General features: G+C 41.6%; 1 protein-coding gene across 1 annotated transcript; it reads right to left on the bottom strand.

Annotated features, from left to right (window-relative positions):
* Nucleotides 1-595: 595 nt before the first annotated feature.
* Nucleotides 596-7947, bottom strand: ABRA (actin binding Rho activating protein). The gene is made up of 2 exons (XM_059901419.1): nt 7214-7947; nt 596-1195 (listed from the first exon to the last, which is right to left on the bottom strand). The coding sequence occupies exons 1-2, from the start codon at nt 7888-7890 to the stop codon at nt 676-678; spliced, it is 1197 nt and encodes a 398-aa protein (XP_059757402.1). The 5' UTR covers nt 7891-7947; the 3' UTR covers nt 596-675.
* Nucleotides 7948-20114: the final 12167 nt, after the last annotated feature.

Here is a 20114-nt window from a genome sequence, read left to right as displayed (position 1 = left end):
GAAAAAAATGAAACTTCCCCAAGAAGTCCTGCAAAGGCAGGTAAATCTAAATGTCTTACCTTTGCTCTGCTTTCATAGAGAAAGTGAACAAAACCGCCTTCTCTGCTGGCTCTAAGACCACCAGCAATGTCTTTTTATGTGATTTGTGCAAATCACATCAGAGAAAGGTGGCTAATTTCTGTTGGAAACCTATTAAATTCAAAGTCCACAGAGAAATTTCAGCATCTTATTTGAATACCACTTTTTATTTGTGTGCTTATTTTGTGTGCTTGTTTTTTAAGTGATAAAAATAATGGTACAAAGTCAAGCTTCCTAGAAAATTTTAAATTTAGTTTTGCCAAACTTGCTGGAATTTTTTTTTCCTGAACAATGACACATTGTAATATGTTTTGCTGATATTTCCCTGAAGTCAGCATTTTTCTTAGATATAATTATTTATTTAAAGATTTATAGTAGTTTTGCAAAGAATAGTCAAACATTTTTGCCTAAAAGGGTAAATGGAATTTCAAATATTTATACTGTTGTGTACGAATAGTCCTCGATGTGCTTTCTGAAATGCTTTGTGTGTGCTTAAATAGAGTGCCAAAAAAGTCAATCATGTAAAAATTGTTTAATATTTACCAACTTATTACAGAGCAGTTTGCATTTTACTTTTCACTACATCCGCATTTAGCATTAAGACAAGAGTGGGTCAAGTTTGGCCCGTGCGGTTGAAGGTTCAGTCAGTAGAGTAATCACAACACGGTCATCCCGGCCTTGCCATAACATCTCTCCTTCGAAGTCAACCAGTCCATGCTTCCTGGCACGCATGAGAATGCCCACAACTTTATCTGAAATATGAACGTATCTGTCAAAGAGATCTCCAAAAGTAACCTGGATCTTGCCGTCCTGTCTGTGGTGAGCCATCGTTCGGATGATGAAGCACATGTCCATGACTTCTCTGTAGACATGCTCCTTGGCTCTCTTGGCCCTTTCGGCAGTTTTGGTTCCTTCCTTGGGACAGCCGTAGCCTTCATCTCCTTTGTGCAGGCAGGTGGACATGGCCAACTCATAATCAAACTCTTCACTGAAAGGATTGAGCTTCTGAGATTGTCTGTGTTCATCAGCCCAGTGTTGCCATCTTTCTGTCAGGTTGCCCACTTGGCTGTATTTTTGCCGGGCTTTGCAGTTGAGTTTCTCTGTGAATCTGTTTGCCCTAAAAGAGAGAGAGAGGATGAAGAATCAAAATATTGATATTTTAACACCCAAGGGTTGCTTTCTGTTTGTACTCCTTGTACATATGCATCTTAATGTAACTCTATAATTGTTTCATTATAAAAGAAATATGAACAATTCAAAAAAATAAGAGAGAATAATTTTTTCTAGGTCTCTTTGCCTTTATGAGTAAAGCATGAACTCTTGGACTACCTAAAAGTCAGAAATTTGTATTCCTCATCCATACAAGTGACTCACCCATCCTTCTCCCCAGCTCCGAGTGGCTTCATGTGTGGAAGCATTGGAAGTGGGAGATGTAGAGCAGGGTTGAATTTGCTTATCGGAATGGCATGCCCGAACTCAATAGCCCCTTCTATCTGAACTCTCACAATTTGCTGTTCAAAACCCAGGAACGGGTCAGATGTGGGTCTTCCTCACTATCCAAACTCACTTCCTGCAGTCTGGTCATTCAGATGCAGGGGGCTAACAGTCTGGATAGAGAGGCAAGCATACTTGCGCCAGCATTGTTTTCTTCGAAGAGGAAGGACATCCACTAGATGGCGACCTTTCACTAATTCCCGTGGTTTGTGTCCTACACTTGCTGCATTGTTTCACTATTGCAGTAGAATTCAAACTAGGAGTACACTGCTGAGTATAGCACTGCTATTCTTTGTAACCACATGGACAAAAGTACATGACAAAGTTAATTGGGAAAAAGCAGCATACAAAAACTTTACACAATTATCACAACTTAAAAAAATCATACATGTATAGAAAAGTGCTAGGAGCTACACTGCCCTGAAGTGGAATGCATTTCCCTCAACCCTGCTGGTCCTCGTCTTCATCTGCATCTCCATAGACTGTCCCTGTTCAGCTGCTCAGATTATGGGCTGCTTGATCTCATGATCAAAGGAGAGTAAACACCTAGTGCCCTTGGAATGATGGCAATCCATGGCAGACGTAGTCTTCAATAGCAAGCCCAGGGTCATCCTGGCAAAACCCAGAGCTCAGCCTCATTTGAGGCTGGAACATCTTGCTGGAGAAGCGACTTGAAACATCTCAGAAGAAAGTGAAAAGAATAGCATGATTTATTAACTCATACTTTTCGTCTCCTGAGCACCAGCTGTGGTTCTGTCCTATAGTATAAAACATAATACATTCTCCCTTTAAGGAACTTCTGGGCACTTTGACATTCCTTCCATCCCCTCTTAAAGTACTTATGACAACTACTGTGTGCCAGACACTCTTTTAGGTACTAGTTGAATATTCAATAATGAAAAAAGAATGGCGAATAACCACTAAAAGACATTCATGAAAATCATCAGAGTAAACCACATTTGAGTATATATGGTACAATTCTAACCATGTAAAATGTGTGCACACCAGGCTGAAGAAATCAAGAGCACGTGCACAATTGAAAATAATTATGTTGGTATCTAGATGACAGTGGATTTTTTTTCTTTTTCAAAATTCTCTTTCATGCTGGTATTACAGTTGACCCTTGAACAACACAGGCTTGAACTGCGCGGGTCCACTTATACATGGATTTTTTTTTTTATAGTAAATACTACAGTACTACAGGATCCTCATCGGGTTGTTCAAGGGAACAATGGTCGGGGAGGGGTTCTGACCTTTCAAGCACTTGAAAATCCGAGTATAACTCTACACTTATACTGTATCCATGATTCCACCTCCATAGATTCAACCAACCATGGATTGTGTAATACTGTTGCAAGCATTTATTTTAAAAATCCGCTTATAAGTGGACCCACACAGTTCAAACCCATGTTGTTTTGCATCAACTGTATTGATTTTAAAATTTACAAGAAGCAGAAAAATAGAAAAATACTCAAATTATCATCCAGAGGTAATTTGTTTAAACTGTATGTTATATGGGTCTCTCATTCATTGATGTCGTATTTTTTTCTTCTAATTTTAATTAGGAACTTAAATTCCCTGAGTGTTGACCCTATGTCATTTGGGATAAGGGTTGGGGTTGGTGAGGTAATAACTCTGTGAAGAAGAGAAACATCTAAAAAAGCACCTACTAAATCTTAATTTCCATTTGTTATATGGTCAAACTGTAATTCCCAGTAATAAGAGAAAAGGAAAGCAAAAGAATTGGTCCTATTAGCAAGAATTAGGAAATAGACAAGGTTGTTTTAAAGAAGTACTAGAAGAAAATTTATCTTAATGAGTATTTAATTTTCTCTATCTTATAAATGTTCTATATTGTCTTAGTATTTCCAATTTTTAAAAAGTATGGAAGTTTCAGGTTTAAATCAGGATTAGAAAGTCTTATACCCTGAGTATCCTCCTGATCAATGAATGTAAGACTTAATATATCAGCTTATCCTGTTTTTCTAAATTTCAAGTAAAAATGTGAATAATAGTTTAGATTGAGCTTTAGAAAGACAATCTCGTATACATTTATAGAAGCAAAGCGATATTCAAAGACTGGCACCACATCCATATCTTAGGCTAGAACACTTCTCTGTCAGTAAACTGAAGAACTTCCGCCACCCTTTCCAACTTCTCAGGGAAGTTCTGGGGAGAATCTGCTCCTCTGTCCACTGGTTTGCTTGCCCTTCGCCACAGGAAGTATAGTCAATTTGGTTAATGGGAGATTGATATCTACGGGGTCACATTTATCAGAAGCAGGGTGACTGAATTCAAAACTGTGCTCTCCTTTCTGTTATCAACCAGGTTTGGGAGCCAAGCCTGTGCTTCTCCTTGCAGATGGGCAACTGTCCTCAGAGTCCATGGAAAGGGTTCCAAGCTCGAGAATTGGGGGCAGATATTAGAAAGCCATACTTTCCCCTTCATATCTAGCAAATATCTTCAGTATAGTTGTACCAAAACACTACAGTTTGGGAGTTATTGGGATTCCACTAATTAAGTTGATGCTTTGATCTCCATTTGATTTCTTGAGTTCATTCTGTCCTCAGAGAATCAGTCTAACACAGTGGTTAAGAATGCAAGCTCTAGCATCAGCCTTCCCAATGTCGTCACTTACTAGCTCTATGACTTGTATACGTCTCTGCGCTCAGTTCCGTTTTCTATAAAATGCACCGTCATGCTCAACCATTAGTATTTTTGCCAAACAGAACTTGGAGGAGAGGATGGATGAGTGATTGTCATTTCAATATTGCATCATTACTGTATGGGAAGTAAAATTTCCTTTGTCTAAAGGAGCTGGACCAAACAAGTCACATAGCTATACAATCAAAACACTGAATATTTTAAAAATAAAGCATAAAATGGAAATCATTTTCATAGTAAAGCCCCAGTTAGTAAAACTCTACTGGTAAAGAATATTTCTACTTTCTACCAAACCTGACTTGTCTCTGTTATCCATAGAACATCTTAACCACCAAGAAAACTTTTTTTCTACTTAAATATTCGTGACACATAATTTTCTCCCTATTAGTGGATATGGGGAAAGAATGGTGCTTAGAATTAAAAATAAATGAACAAAACCCCCTTTCACATAGGCCTCCTCAATAATGCCACATTCCTTTCCCAAGCAGTATATGAGAGTCCCATCAGGTAAAAAGTCCCATTGGGCTTCTGCTGAAGCTTCCTGAGCATAGCTAGGATTACTGCTGACATTCAGAGCTGCTGTTGCTGTGTACAACGTTCTGGTACCCTACGTATTCTAAGACTAAGGGAAAGGAACCAAAGAAGGAAGGAAGGGATTTCATTCCCATTCTCCTCCCCAAACCCTGAGAGCCAATCTCCTAGCATCTCGTAGTGTTGGGATCACCAGGACTGGCACCTTGCATTATAATGAGTACGGCTTATTAAGTAGCTTTCCTGGGTCCGTTGCTTTACATAATTAATACCAAAATAACTCTATGGATTATCACATCTATTTTTTTTAGATGAAAACAAAGAAACTTAGGATTTGCCAAAGTAACCATGATTCAAATCTCTCTCTCATTCAAAGGTGTCTCTCTATCACACTAAGAAGGTGTCCATGTACATGTCTGTTTGGGGGAACCAACAGAAGGGTCCGGTATGCAAGTTCTCACTTCCAGGTGAGACAGTTTAGAGTAGTGGTCAAGAGGGTGGGCTCTGGATCCAGAGTGCCTGGGTTCAAACCCCATGGGCTGTACAATCTTATACAAATTCCCTAATACTTCTTTGTCTCATGTTCCCATCTATCCAATGAGGATAATGATTATGCCTACCTCATGAGAATGTTTTGAGGATTAAATGAATAAATACTTAGACAAGTGCCAAAGAAGAGTACATGCGTTGGAGATTGGTCCCAGCTGTCACCTCCCTACCTCTGGCCAATTCAAAACATGCTGACAGGAAGATCGTCATTGTGCCACCCTTAGTCTTTATTCCGTTGTGTTTATTCTGTTCTTTTGTTTCGTTTTGTAGCACACACACACCCCAAATTCACAAGGCCAAAACTTAGACTATGGTTCCCTATGGTCTGGTAGAATAGTGATTTCTGATTATGAATGCCTATGTGAATGTAAGTAGAGCACAAATCTAGATCTCTGAATGCATCCTCAAGGTGCTGCATGAGAAGTAGCGTCACGTCTGGTTTCAAAGCATTGCATTTGGAGACAGGCATACACATCTCAGGTCACTAACTTGCTGAGTGAAATTTCCCTCTGAGCTGCAGTGCTCTCATCCCTAAAATGGGATATTACCTACCTCATTGTGAGAGTTCTAAGGACAAAGCACGTAAAATACCCATAGCACACACTAAATGCACGCGGAATTATGATTATCTAAGTCTGCCATTTCATTTTTCTTGAAAGCTTTCAATATAATAGTGCTAACTCTTTCAAAACATCTTTAAAGTCACAAACTGTACAGCTTTTTGTCAAATAAGGTAACCAGTTTTGTTCTTTACTTTCTGATTATTTCATAAAAGTTGAAAAAAACACCTACACATCTAACCGTTCCCAGAAGGAGTCAGTTTATAAGCATTCGCCACATCTGAGACTTTTCCTATATTCTGATATCCTGTGGTTGTTGAGTGAGAAATCCTGACTTTGTTATGTGGAGGCAGTTACTGTCTTGAAACAAAACATGCGTTTCTTGTCAGACTAAAGTATCAGTTTGAGTCAGTGTGTGTGTGTGTGTGTGTGTGTGTGCATTTAATTGTTTTCGGATTGTGATATTTTAATTACCTAGCTTTAATAGCATTTCTATCTTTGTTTATAAGCAGAACAAAGTTTTCTGAAAGTTTGAAAAATTGCTAAATAATAAAATCTATATGAGGAGTAATAACTTTCATATAGTGAGCTTATGTGCAGGCACTGTGCTAAGTTCTCATCTCCTCCCAATACAACAGAATTTATTCCAAAAGGTTACTGTTGCCATTGTTTTACAAAGGAGGAAATGGGTTTAGAAAAATAAGCATTTTTTTTTTTTTTTTGTGGTGAGAACATTTAAGAGAGATTCTCTTAGCAACTTTCAAGTGTATAATACAGTATTGTTAACTATAGTCAGGGCAGAGCTGGAATTTGAACTTGGGTCTGACTTCAGAGCCTGCTTTCACGTCAGACAGCAGCTCCCCACCTGTATACAGGCTCACAGAAATCCGTGTTCCAGGGGCACTATTTGGGTAGATGTGTCTCTTGAAAATATTTTAGACATTTTGGAGAAGGGAATGGTTTCTCCACTCAGTCTACCAGCAAATACTTGTCTCTGCAGACAAATAAGCCAATTTGTTACTCGTTATAGAATTGACTTAAAACATTTACCCAAAGCAGATACCCCTCTCCGGTGGCTTCATCTTTGTTGTGGCTAAACCTTGAGTGTTCAAAACAGAAAGGAGAAACCAAATAGTGCAGGCCCTTGGCCCAAAGGTCCATGACTGAGCTTGGTACTGCCCTCTTAGCCCAGGGGCATGCCTTTCCCCAGACCTTGCTGCCTGCCCGATCTGTGAGAGTCTCGCTCTGACTTTGGTAGTCCTTCCCTGCTCTCTGGGATTCCCGCAGCTGCCTGGGGCTCAAGGCGGGATAAGGAGTTGGAAGATGCGTTCACTTACTGGGAGGGCAAGGGGCGTTTGATTCTGGCAGCGGCCACCGGCTCTGCATCCTGCTCCAGCCTCTCCTCCGTCTCCCCTCCGTAGCCGCTGTCCTCTGTGTCTATGCTGTTGCTCCTGAACTTGAGCTCCTCCCGCTCCTTCTGCTGCATCTCTTTCCAGCCTTTGGTCAGCTCAGATACCAGGTTGGCACATTTTCTCCTCCGCGTTGGGGAGCCATGGCCGCGGAGGATTCTGTCCATTTCACTCTCTGGCTGCCCAGCTTCAGGCGCGTCACCATCCTTCTCGTATCTGTGGCTGAGGTGGCCCACATCCCCTCCTCTCTCATAAGCCTTGCTGACAACTGTTTTGGTCACCTCTTTCCTTCTGATCTGAGAGACCTCGGTGGCTTCCTCTGAGCTTTGTCCGTCTCCAAGTCCCTCTGGCTTTGGGGAGGAAGACTTCGGGGCACTCTGAGCTTTCCGGTGGGTGGTGGGGTGTATCACTGGTCCAGAAGCTTGGGGTGGGTTCTGGGTCCCTCCTGGCATCCAGCCTGTGGGCTCCTGGGCCTGCCTGATGCTGTTCTCATTGGCCCACTGCTGCCAACCTCGGGCCAAGCGGATAGCCTGGGTGGCTGTGCGTACCTTCCGGAGGGCACTCTTGGCTGGCCCCTCCTCCCTTTCCTTTTCCCCCGGAGCCATGCTACCTTTCTCTTCTCTGCTGCTAGCCTGGGCACTGGCTAAAATGAGTATGGGCCGGTGGAGGGCCTGGGATTTAAATAGAAGTGGGATGTGGGGTGGGAAGAGAATTTGGTGACGGTGGAAACTATGTTAAGCGCTTCTTGCCAAGATGCAGTGCCTTCCCTGTGATGGTGTGCTTTTTTTAAACCCTGACAGCTCCAGTTTCATAGAGCAGAAGGGCGTCTCTGTTGGTAAAGGACAGCGATAGGACCACGCCCTTTCTTCTCCAAGTGCCAGAGTGGAAATTACTAGATCCGATCATGTGTTCAGCCTTAGGTTTTTCCTGACCTTAAAATATGGTCCTACCATTTATAGGAGCATAAAATATGTGCACAAGTTGTGCTGGGAACATTATAAGCTTGTTTCCATTGAAACCTCAACAGCTTTCAATATAGCTCTTAGTCCCCATTTTATAGCTGAATACAATGACACATAACTTCCTATAGCAAATAATATCTGAGACTCAAACCCAGATGTCTGATGTAAGGCATGTGCCTCTTTTCACTCTACTCATCAAAGGTCCTAAGTTGCCTTTTTCTTTTGTCTTCAACTCCATTCGATACAGACTTTAGAAGTCACCTCATCCAACCTCCATTTACCAGATGAGAAAATTGAGGCCCAGATAAGGGGGGAGACAAGGGCCTGGTGTTTTAGTCCCACGTTTGAATTATTTTATAGACAAATCCTATTAATACACACGACGATAGTCAAAATTTTGGTCCAATTATTTTTTTACAAAATCTTTAAATTGAGACCAACACACACACTGAATTTCAGAGATTATTACAACAAATCTTTTCAAATATTTTGTTAAAGCAGACTATTTAAAGACAAAATAAGTGAATGCTATCAGAAGCAACCCCTACCCGAACTTTTGTTTTTAATAACACAACCTTCCTTAGCAGAACTTCAAGTTCATGCAGAAAAACCATTTTTTCAATTCTCAGAACAAAGACTGAAATATAGTTTTTAAAAAAGGTAGGTCATTTGGACAGGAAAAGAACCATCTATTAAGTGTCCTAAACCAGGTAAAAATGCTCAGGGCTCAACACTGAGTAATTTCTTAAAGTAAGACAAATAGAATTTTTTCTTCATACAACAGTTCTATAGATTTTTAAACTGTATACTTTCCTCCAATCTTGACATGCAGTTAACCACACTGATTGAAAACTGCTGTCTAAGAGCATAAAAAAGGTAAGAACTTTAAGTACTTCTGATTGTGAGACAAATTTATTTAAAAAAATATGTTGATGTCAGTTTTCCATCCTGTAGGTCATTTACCTCCCAGGATTAAGACAACTGGGGAGACGATTTACTACTCTGTCTAGAAATCTGTCAGATGTGTTTTTAGAGTTCAACAGCATCTGATAATGTTAACTGTGGTCTGACAATGCAGAGACAAAATCCCTCTTGATTAAGAGGAAATTGGATCACAAGAAAAGAAAACTATGACAAAGATTTCAATCTGAGTCTGAAATTTCTGGCATTCTTTCTTAGAATGTAGACACACTGCAGACTGTTTGGTTCCTGTTAGATTCTCTTCATCTACTTGGAATGCCTTGGGGAGGAATGGGGTTCCTCAGAGATGCCCATGAACTCAACCCAGGACCAGGCTAATTTATAACTCTCCAAGGGACTTTTCTGCTTCCCTGCCCACACCTGTTCCACATTCAATTCTTATAGGGAGAGAATGGAAACAGCAAAATGTTACTAGTCTTTCACATATTAACAGGCATTGCAGTCAGCTGCCTGAGGCTTAGGGCTATCAGTAGTCTTGGCAAAAAACAGGCAGCTACTAAAAGAATCTGGTCATTCCTTCTGAGATTTTGCTTCCACAGCAACTGTGGTCCTTCACTCATGCTTCTTCAGAAGAGAGTGTGAAATCCTTTTCCTCCTCGTGTCTGCTTTGGGCATTCCTTCCCTAAAGAAAGGTCTGTATGCTACCTACTGTGCATCTTATAAGAAATATTATATCTTCTTTCTCAACCTCGATCTAGATTCTTAAGAGTTCAGCATTCTTCTGCTTTAATAGAAGGTGTAAAAGAAATGAAAATAAAGTCTCAAAGAAAGATATAGTGAACTAAGTAGTTTGCAATGTGAGTTTCCTGTGAGACCATGAGATTAGAAACTGTAGGTGAAGATGCAGACCTGATTAATGAAGTATTTACCACCTAAGAAATTTGTCATAAGTGTGAAAGTGTTTTGTAAAAAATATTAGTTATTATTTGATCATATGGGCAATACTAGGGAAGGGAGGGAGTTATAGTTATACAATTCTCTGCATGATACACTTAGAAGCCAGGTGGAGCCAGCTCTCATCACCAGCTATATAATCTTACTAAAGAGAGTTTAGAAACCGACGTTTGCTCAAGGCTTATATGAAACAATAATTTCACTGATCCTTTCTACATAAACGAATACGATTTTTACTTGTTCATTCACAGAAAAGTGGGAATGAAAAGACTTTAACGGGCAGCAAAAAATGGCTTTTGATTTCAAATGAATTTACTTAACTCAGTGCTCATGGAACGAATACAGTGGGTGAGGCCTGATGGTAGACAGTGTCGGGGAGAGTGTAAAGCTGAACGAAGCAGAACCTACTTTCAAGGTCTTCCCATCTAGCCAGGAGAGGACATGCATACAACTGCCCTTAATAGTTTGGGGAGAACTACATTAGAAATAGAAATAAAGCTTTATGGGCTCATTGAGCACAGGTGACTGATTTTATTGGAAGGACTTCACAGCAGTGGTAGTCCTTTATCTGATGCTTAAAAGGTAAACTCTACCAGGTGGAGAAAGGGTGCTCTAATCTGAAGAAACGCTGTGAACAAAGATACGAAGGCATGAAGATGCACGGTACACCTAGAGACCTTCTAATGGCCCAGCGTGGAGATCACAACCTCAGACGCCTACAGGATCATGCAGGTCATTTAAACCCATGAGGTGAGTTGGGTTGGGGCACAATATGGGGTGGTGAGGACTGTGGGCAACTGGTGAAGCAATGTCACAAGAGAAGTAAGAGGTCTGGATTTTTACGTGAACTCTCCCAATTCTTTAAATGGTGACAGTTAATACACACACACACACACGCTCACACACAATAGTACTGGGTGAACCTACCCAGTTCTTGGACCAGATTCTGTGGGCCCCCAGTTTATAAGCTTTAGAGAAGAGCATACAGTGTTTATGGGGTAAGAACAAGGGGCCCCGGAGCAGTAGGACAGGCCTTTGAAGAAGTCAGTTGCAGCTATATTACGAAGAATGCCTTGCTAAGGAATCAGTGTTTTATCAAATGGGACTCACTGCATCACTAAAAAATTTTAAACCTCAATGTGTTATCAAATTTGCGTCACCAAATGATCAAATCAAAAACCAGTGAAGTGGGGTTTGGATTTGAAAAAGATAGGACTAGGATAGGGAGACTCTTTATAGGGGTTACAAAAATAACCTTGGAAAGAACCCAGTGAGGATCTGAAAGAAGAGAGAAAGGTTTGAGAGCCATTGAGGGTCACATCAGACCCGCTAGTTGCCAAGGGTGATGGGTATCGGGGGTGGTCTGGAGGTTTCAATTTAAGTGACAGTTGTGAGGAGGTGACATTAGCTGGAAAAGGATAGAAGGGACGACTTGTGGTGAGAAGGAGGAGTTTCCCTCTTGAGTTGCGGAAGCGCTGGGGCGCAGGTGGAGACCTGGAGCACTGAGAGGAACCAAGAACATGGACCCGGTGCTCGGGTAGAACCAGGTGAAAATCCAGGCTCTGCAGGTTAGCAGGGTGACCTAGATCACGTTACCTAATTTCTCTAAGATTCAGTTTTTTCATCTGTAAGATGAGTATTATCAGAGCGTCTACCTCATAGGGTCAGTGTGAGAATCAAATGAGTAACACATGTGAAGCACTGAACAGCATGCCTGGCCCATGGAAGCTCGATAAGTGGTTATTGTTATTAATGCCTGGATGTTGAGTCATGGAGTTAGAGAATTAAAGCTGCTTAGATAATTCTGTCTGACCAAGGACAGGCCTGATACCAAACCCACGGCCGGGATGCGTCTTCAGGTGGGAGGGTCAAGTGGGGTGATGTGTAAGGCCTGGTGGCTGCAAGAGAACGCTTATTTATAGTGTTCCATTGTAAGGTCATTTATAGTGAGGCCGTTAAAGCAGCGTTTGAAAGGTTTCCCTCAGCCTGGTGCAGGTCAAATGAGGTCTCAGTTACTTGGTAGGGATAACCAAAGAGTTGAGCACAGGTGCTTTCCTGGAACCTCCTGGAATATGGAGCTTAGTGGTTTCCAATCACTGAGGCTCACATTAGAATCTTAAATCACATTGGGATCACCTGTGGAGCTTTAAAAACTACCACTGGTGCTAAACTGTCTCTGGAGACAGGTCTTGGGTAGGGTCCCAGCACCATCCTAACCTAACACACCATCGGGGCTGACAACCCTTGTTCTAGATTCTAGAGGTTTCCAGCAGACATTCCACATGCAGGTCTCAAGAGTGTCGTGACCAGTAGCCCAGGTATGGGTTCAGGGAGATTGATTTTGCATTCTGGATCTCCTTTCAGAATCTGTGTACCAGAAGAGTTAACTCCTCTGAGACTCAGTTGCCTTGTCTGACAGCAATAACATGACTTTCCCCCCCGTTGTTTGTGTGTCTACATGAGATGATGTTTGTTTGTGCAGCAATTAGCACAGTGCCCAATACACTGGATAAGGGCACCACGTGGAAGCTGTTCACATTGTTCTTTATACTGTTACTGAGGATAATGATGCCACCTTCTGCATAAATGACCTCAGTCCACAGTCAACACATCGAACCTCAATATGTATAATACAACATAAACTTTTACATCATTAACAATAATAATTTACATACATTGCCAGAGACCAAAGAAAATTTCAGAGAACAAATGTCACACAAACCATTATCAATCTATAGTCACATTAATTTAATTCAGGGGACAAACAGATAAATGCTTATGATATTTAATTAAATCTGTACAATGGTGTCTCAGAAACTGACCTTGTAATCATGACTGAAACTCACTCTTCTTTGAATAACAGTTGTTCAGTCTTCACTATGTTATTAACACTAACTTGGTTCAATTCATGTTTAATCGATTAACTCCAAACTGCACAATTTAGAAGTGTACCTCATTAACACCCTAAACTGACAATACCCATTAAAGTATCATGTTCCTAACTCCTCTGATCATTGAATAGTATAGTATAACACACCTAGGATGGTGTCAAGCTATAGTTCAATGAAAGAAAAGTGAAATCAACAGCTGGTTTGGGCTGATCACGCCCACTTAATTAGTGCGATAGCTCCTTAATACATTTTGCTTCTTCTCATTTTGCTCTATGCAAATCCATCTGTACACATCTCCCATGTTTACCTTAAAACTCAGAATTCATGTACTCGCTCAGCTGATTAAAACCCTTTAACCACTTCCCAATATCATCCAGATAAAGTTAAAATGTCTTAGCCTCATAGTCAAAGCTTGCTATCATTTGCCTTCACTTTTTACTCCTTGCCTTTATAGTTTGGTAACTCTATGGAATTTCACCTAAAAAAGCCTTTTTCTTCCTATTTTGGAGGATGTATGGTTGAAACAACAGTGCACATAGAGAAGCTTTGTGTGTGCTGAAACAATTCATTTAATTTTTGCTCCTGTTTCTTCCTGCAAAAATCTTCTTTGTCCTGGACTTGGTGTGAGTGTCAATAATGTATACCAAAGTGTTTCATAAACTGTAAAGAACTATAGTAGCCCAGTCACCATGCTCGGACTTCTCTTTTTTTCTTCACCACTGGGTCTACTGTAATATTGTAATACATCTCTGGCTGTGTTACAGCTCTGCACCAGCTGTGGTTTTTAAAGCTCCACAGGTGATCCTAATGTGGTTTAAGATCCTAATATGATCCTCAGTGATTGTAAACCACTGAGCTCTGTAATACCCCCGTCTCCGGGTTCCATTGGTGCCACCTACTTTTACCTTACTACCTGATGTCTTGTACACCCATGTAGTCACTAAGCACCACCTGTGGGTTATGGAGGGGACGGGTGACAAAAGAGATGAGTCTGACCAGTGTCTGCCCTAATGAAGCTCACAGTAGAACATGGAGAAAGAAAGAAAGCAATCAGGTGTCACTGGGTTATGATATACGGGTCAGAATAGGGGCATACCTGAGGTCAGAATCAGTTATATCTTTGGGGTTAGGGAAGGCCTCAAAAAAGAAGGTGCTGATTGAACTGAGCATTATGGGTTGCTGTCCAGTCGAAGGCGGTTGGGGGGAGGAAGCCCCAGAGAGAGGCTTAACGACTCAAGGGACGGAGGAGGAAACAACAGCATGTCTTACTGGAGTGTAAGCTGAGTTTCCCTACATACTACAGCCTGATGGGGTCCCCTTTCTTTTAATAACCCAAGAAAACGACTTACATCCCCCTCCACTCAGTGTAAATGGAAAGAGTCTAGTGGCTATCTCAGAAGTCTTTTCAAATATGAGTGTGCATGGAAGTATCTAGAATTTGACCACTTCTCACCATCTTTATTGACATTAACCTGCCCGCCCCTTCTCACCTGGACCATGGGCAGCTCAAGCCACCATCAGCATTTTTGTGGATTATTACATCGTCTCCTTAACTGGTCTCCCTACTCTTAATCTTGTCCAATCTATTCCCAACATTAGTCATATCCTTTAAAAACTTAACTCGAATTTTTCTCTCTGTTTTTTGCCTCAGAGTAAAAGCCAAAATCCTCACAATGGTCTGCAAAGTCTTACCACACTCTCCCCGTTTAGGCCCCTGACTGCTTTCCCTGTGACTCTCCCCTACCCCGTTCTTCACCCTGCCTGGGCCACACGGATCTCCAAGCTCTCACCTGCCCCCGGGGACTTCTGCACTATAGCTCCCTTTGTCTTAACCTCCTCATTCCCCACCAGCCGGCGCCATTGCCTCTGCATATTCCAGAGACACAAAGTCTCTCTAAACAAAAGAGGTTCTCCTCTTAAGAGCAATGCTGCATCCTTCTGCAGTGGAAACCGAGGAAGGAAGTGCAGTGAAGTTTGCAGCTGGTCAGGTAAATAAGTAAGACCAGATAGCGGAGGAACTTTAAAGCCCTGATAAGAAATACAGATATTATCCAAACCTTGTAAGGTTTTAACCTGAAGAATGGCATCATCAGAATTGCACTTTAATAAATTCATTTTGTCGGTAGTACGGAGAATGGGCTCAAGGATGGTGAGCGGGCAAGAGTAGAGGCTGAGATAATTTTTGTTTTCTTTTATCCAGAGGCAACCCCCGCCAAGGGCAGGATGTTTGGGGGTCTCTGTTGTCTCTTTCCCACCCCCTTTATAAAGGCTCTTCTAAAGCAGAAATTCCAGTCAATTCTTTCCCCTACTAGTCCACCAACTAGACCAAAATTGTTTCCACCGCTGGAGGTGGGAGAGTGGAGAGGCGGCTCCACCCACTGTTTCGTTACTATGGTGACAGCGAGGGGGGGCGGGGTAACCTAAGTGCCTTTCCCACCCTCCTCCCAAACCGAGAAAGATAGTGAGCCCTGCTGACCTCACCAAATTCTAGCCAACGGGCGGCTGCTCCTGCTTTCCGCCAGTTCCCCCCGTGGGCCTCGCCCCCAGGAATCGGATTCACGAATCTGGACTAGGGATTTACAGTTCCAGGCCAGGTGCGAGGGCGCTGGGTGGAGGAGCGCAGAAATCTAGGTAAGAGATGATGAAAACCTACTCTAAAATGGTAGTGGTAAAGTCAGAAAGGAGGGAATAAGCACTACAGGTGTAATTAAGAGGTGGAATTGATAGGAGTTGGTCACAATGAGATATTACGTGTGAAAGAAATGAAGGCATTTGGGATGGAGAGAGGCTTTTTGTCTTGGGTTGATAGGGAGATGGTGGTTTCATTCACGAAGAATAAAAATACGAAGGGAATACTAAGCTTGGGGATTGGACAAATATTAAGTTTTGGACATACTAACTTGGAGATACGTGTAAGACCTCCAGGGTAAGTTATCTAGTTGATGGGGATTGGAGCTCAGGAGAAAGGTCTGGGCTCTTATTTAGATTAGGGCATCATTTTGGATCATGGAGGCTAAGTCATGCCAAGTCACAGAGCCAGCAAGAGTTAACACCGGGATCAAAGTCAGACACTTTGACTCCAGAGTCAGGGCTGCTGCTGATGGTGGTCGGACACAAATTCCTTTCCTCCTCCTTGCTTTGCACCCCACCTTTCAGGACGGGCTTCAGAAGCTTGTGACACCACTCTCGAAAACAGTTTCTTAAGAAGATCTAAATATAGAGTTTCTTAGCCCTGACTTTCTATCCGATCCTGTAAAACTTTCCTTTCCTTAATGCCAAGTGTCTTTATGTGACCCGATGGAGGTGTTAGCTAACTCTATAGTGGTAATAATTTTGCAATATATAAGTATCACATCAACACATTATACACCTTAAACTTACACATTGTTATATGTGAATTATATCTCAATAAAGCTGGAAAAAAGGTATGTTTAAAAAGTAGTCTTCACTTCTTAATTTGTGACCTCCTGTTCACTTCTCAACCCATTCAACCCACAATTCTGGTTTCTGCCCACAAACTCAATTTAGTCAAGGCACAGATGACTTCCTCATTGCCAAACCCAAGGGAGATTTTTAGTTCTAACTTATTTAAACTTTCTATAGCATCTTGTATACATCCCCTTCCATATGTGTGTGTGTGTGTGTGAATATGTGTATGTGTTGAGGGAAAGAGAAAGTCCTGACAGAAAGATAAAGTTTGGAAAACCAAGAAGGAATAGCCAATCCTAATTATACTCATGCAACTTATTCATAGGCCAGCATGAATGTAACATACAGAGTTACAATTTATTCCAAATCCTGAAACTTTGGTTGTGCTAGAAGTATTCCTTTCAGTGCAGGGCTGTCATTTTGAGAAAAAAAATGCTGAAATAGCCCATTGAACATGGCTTTGTACACCAGATGTTTCCCCTCTTTTCCTGGAAATCATCTAAAAGCAACAGGTACAATTTTTTTTAAAAAAAACCTCTCAGACTCTGTCTTCTGTTAAGTAGGACACAGGTAATCTACAGACTCTGACATATGTGTAATCATTGCTAAAACTAGCTGAGATTGGTTAGAATCTGTGTAGCAGAAAGTCAAGAGGGATACTGAGAAGGCCTGCAGGGGTGGGTTGCAGAAGGATTTTGCAAAAACGCATTTTCTAAAAGGAAGCAATTCACCATGTTGTAAAAAAGCTGCATGGCATGTTTGCTGTAGTGAGTGTAGAAATCTGCTGTCAGGTCTGGCAATCAAAATCCTCCTAAACTTCGACTTTGAAAAGCAGTTTTGTTTTTTTTTTTTAACATCTTCATTGGAGTATACTTCCTTTACAATGTTGTGTTAGTTTCTGCTGTACAACAAAGTGGATCAGCTTTATGTATACATATATCCCCATATCCCCTCCCTCTTGGGTCTTCCTCCCACCCTCCCTATCCCACCCCTTTAGGTCGTCACAAAGGACCGAGCTGATCTCCCTGTGCTATGCGGCTGCTTCCCACTAGCTATCTGTTTTACATTTGGTAGTGTATATATGTCCATGCCACTCTCTCACTTCGTCCCAGCTTCCCCTTCCCCCTCCCCATGTCCTCAAGTCCATTCTCTATGTCTGCGTCTTTATTCCTGTCCTGCCCCTAGGTTCATCAGAACCATTTTTTTTTGTTTTTGATTCCATATATATGTGTTAGCATACGGTATTTGTTTTTCTCTTTCTGACTTCACTCTGTACGACAGACTCCAAGTCCATCCATCTCACTACAAATAGTTCAATTTCGTTTCTTTTTATGGCTGAGTAATATTCCAGTGTATATATGTGCCACATCTTCTTTATCCAAACAACCCAATCCAGAAGACCTAAATAGACATTTCTCCAAAGAAGATATACAGATTGCCAACAAACACATGAAAGGATGCTCAACATCACTAATCATTAGAGAAATGCAAATCAAAACTACAATGAGGTATCATCTCACACCAGTCAGAATGGCCATCATCAAAAAATCTACAAACAATAAATGCTGGAGGGGGTGTGGAGAAAAGGAAACCCTCTTGCACTGTTGGTGGGAATGTAAATGGATACAGCCACTATGGAGAACAGTCTGGAGGTTCCTTAAAACACTAAAAATAGAACTACCATATGACCAAGCAATCCCTCTACTGGGCATGTACCCTGAGAAAACCATAATTCGAAAAGCAGTTGATTTAAAGAGGCAGAAGCAGTAAGGGTACACAAAGAATTAAATGGATGCATCATATTTGCAGGAAGCAGTCAGATCTCTAAGGTGGCTATAGACAGTTCTTTGGATTGAAACACCTGGAAGCTACTCTGGTCCATCCTCTTACTTTACAGGAACTTTCTTAAATGCCTAGTCCAGAAAAATTCAACTCATTTAGTGATGTAAAAAAAGTTTTAAAATGGTACAATAGCAACCGAAAGACACTTTAAGAAAAATATGTGGAAAAGAACAATAAACTTACCAACAAAGCCCACTCACCAGAAAAAAGCTACCACAGAACAGGTGAAAAATGTGACCCTTCAGCCAAAACTTTAAAGACAGAAAACATGACCTCTGTGAAGAAGAAGAGAGCACACAAAGCAGATATAATAATTCATGGGAGAGATGGCAAGACACCAATCAAAGACAAAAAAGACTGGAGAAGAGATATTAGAGGTAGAAGAGTGGGACCGGAAGAGAGAAATCTGGTATTTTTCTCAAAGAATTTGAATGTATACTTGGAAAACATGAGAGGAGCACACATGGTAGGCCCTCAACAAATGTTTGGTCAGTGAATGAATGGGTGATGGGAGAGGGAGATGTTCCTGAATTCCATTGTATACCTTAATAATGAACCTATTTTAAAGGTAAATTAAAAATAAAACGACAAAAGAGTGAATGATAGAAGGGCCTCAGATTTATTCTTATTTTCTCCAGTTGTTATGTTCTCCAGTTCAGAATTTATAGGAATCTGTCTCCATTTCCATGACTGTGTTTTGATTCGATGGAGACTGAAAACATTCGGTTGCTCTGAATTTCCTGGGGCCTCCTCTGTATCCCCCCAAATGAGGGAAGGGTTCCTGGTCCTACTTCTCAGTCCTGCAGAAGAGCCACACAAGCGATTCCAGTCTGATCTGCCCTTTGGAAGGGACTGACTGGTCACAGCCTCCTCTGCCTGCTCTCAGATGATTCCAGGCTTGCTGTCTCTACAGGTTCCGCTTGCCAGACCTTCAGTTATTTCCATGGCCCAAGTCAACATTCATTCGTTGAGCTACAGATAAGTATCATGGTTGTAAGAGGTACCAAGACACAGGAGGTGGTGTCTCAGTGTTTACACTCTAGTCAGGGATTCAGGTGCACATGATAATCACAGGGACCTCGACAAGTTGTTAACCTAAGGATTTGTTTTGTCTAAGTCTGTATTATTTTGCTAGGGCTGCTGTCACAAATTGCCACAAACTTGGTGGTTTAACACAGAAATTTATTCTCTCACGGTTCTGGTGTCCAGAAGTCAGAAATCAAGATGGTGGCCTGGCTGTGCTCCCTGTGACGCCTCCAGGGGAGCACGCTTCCTTGCCTCTCCCAGCTCCTGGTGGCTCCAGGCCTCCTCGGCTGGTGGCTGCACCACTCTAGTCTCTGCCTCTGTCTTTACATGGTTCTCTCCTCCGTGTCCGTGTCTTTTTCTCTTCTTTCTGTGTCAAATTGCCCTCTGCCTTTCTCTTATGTAAGGACACGTGTCATTGGATTTAGGGCCCACCCAGATAAGCCAGTATGATCTCAAAGTTCCTCAAATTAATTACATCTGCAAAGACCCCTTTTCCAAATAATATCATATTCACAGATTCCAGGGGTTAGGATGTGGGCATATCTTTTGGGGGGCCACCATTCAACCCACCACAGTCTTCTTGCAGAGTGTTTTTCTACTTTCCTTTGGCATCCTATTGTGCTTTTAGGCTTCTCTGTTTGTATTATATAGGCTGACTTTGGATCAAATTAAGCCCCATTGCCAGCTAGCTGTGTGACCTTTGGGCATGTTACCTAGCTTCTCTCTGCCTGAGTTCTCTGTTCAAACAGGAAGTGCAAATGTGCTTTTGACAGGATTATTATAAGGAGTAAATGGGGCATGGAA

This window comes from Balaenoptera ricei, chromosome 17 (genome assembly GCF_028023285.1).
Source record: "Balaenoptera ricei isolate mBalRic1 chromosome 17, mBalRic1.hap2, whole genome shotgun sequence".
In the NCBI taxonomy this organism is placed as follows: domain Eukaryota; kingdom Metazoa; phylum Chordata; class Mammalia; order Artiodactyla; family Balaenopteridae; genus Balaenoptera; species Balaenoptera ricei.
Note: the sequence above shows the minus strand (reverse complement) of the source record. Positions and strands in the feature narration are given on the sequence as shown.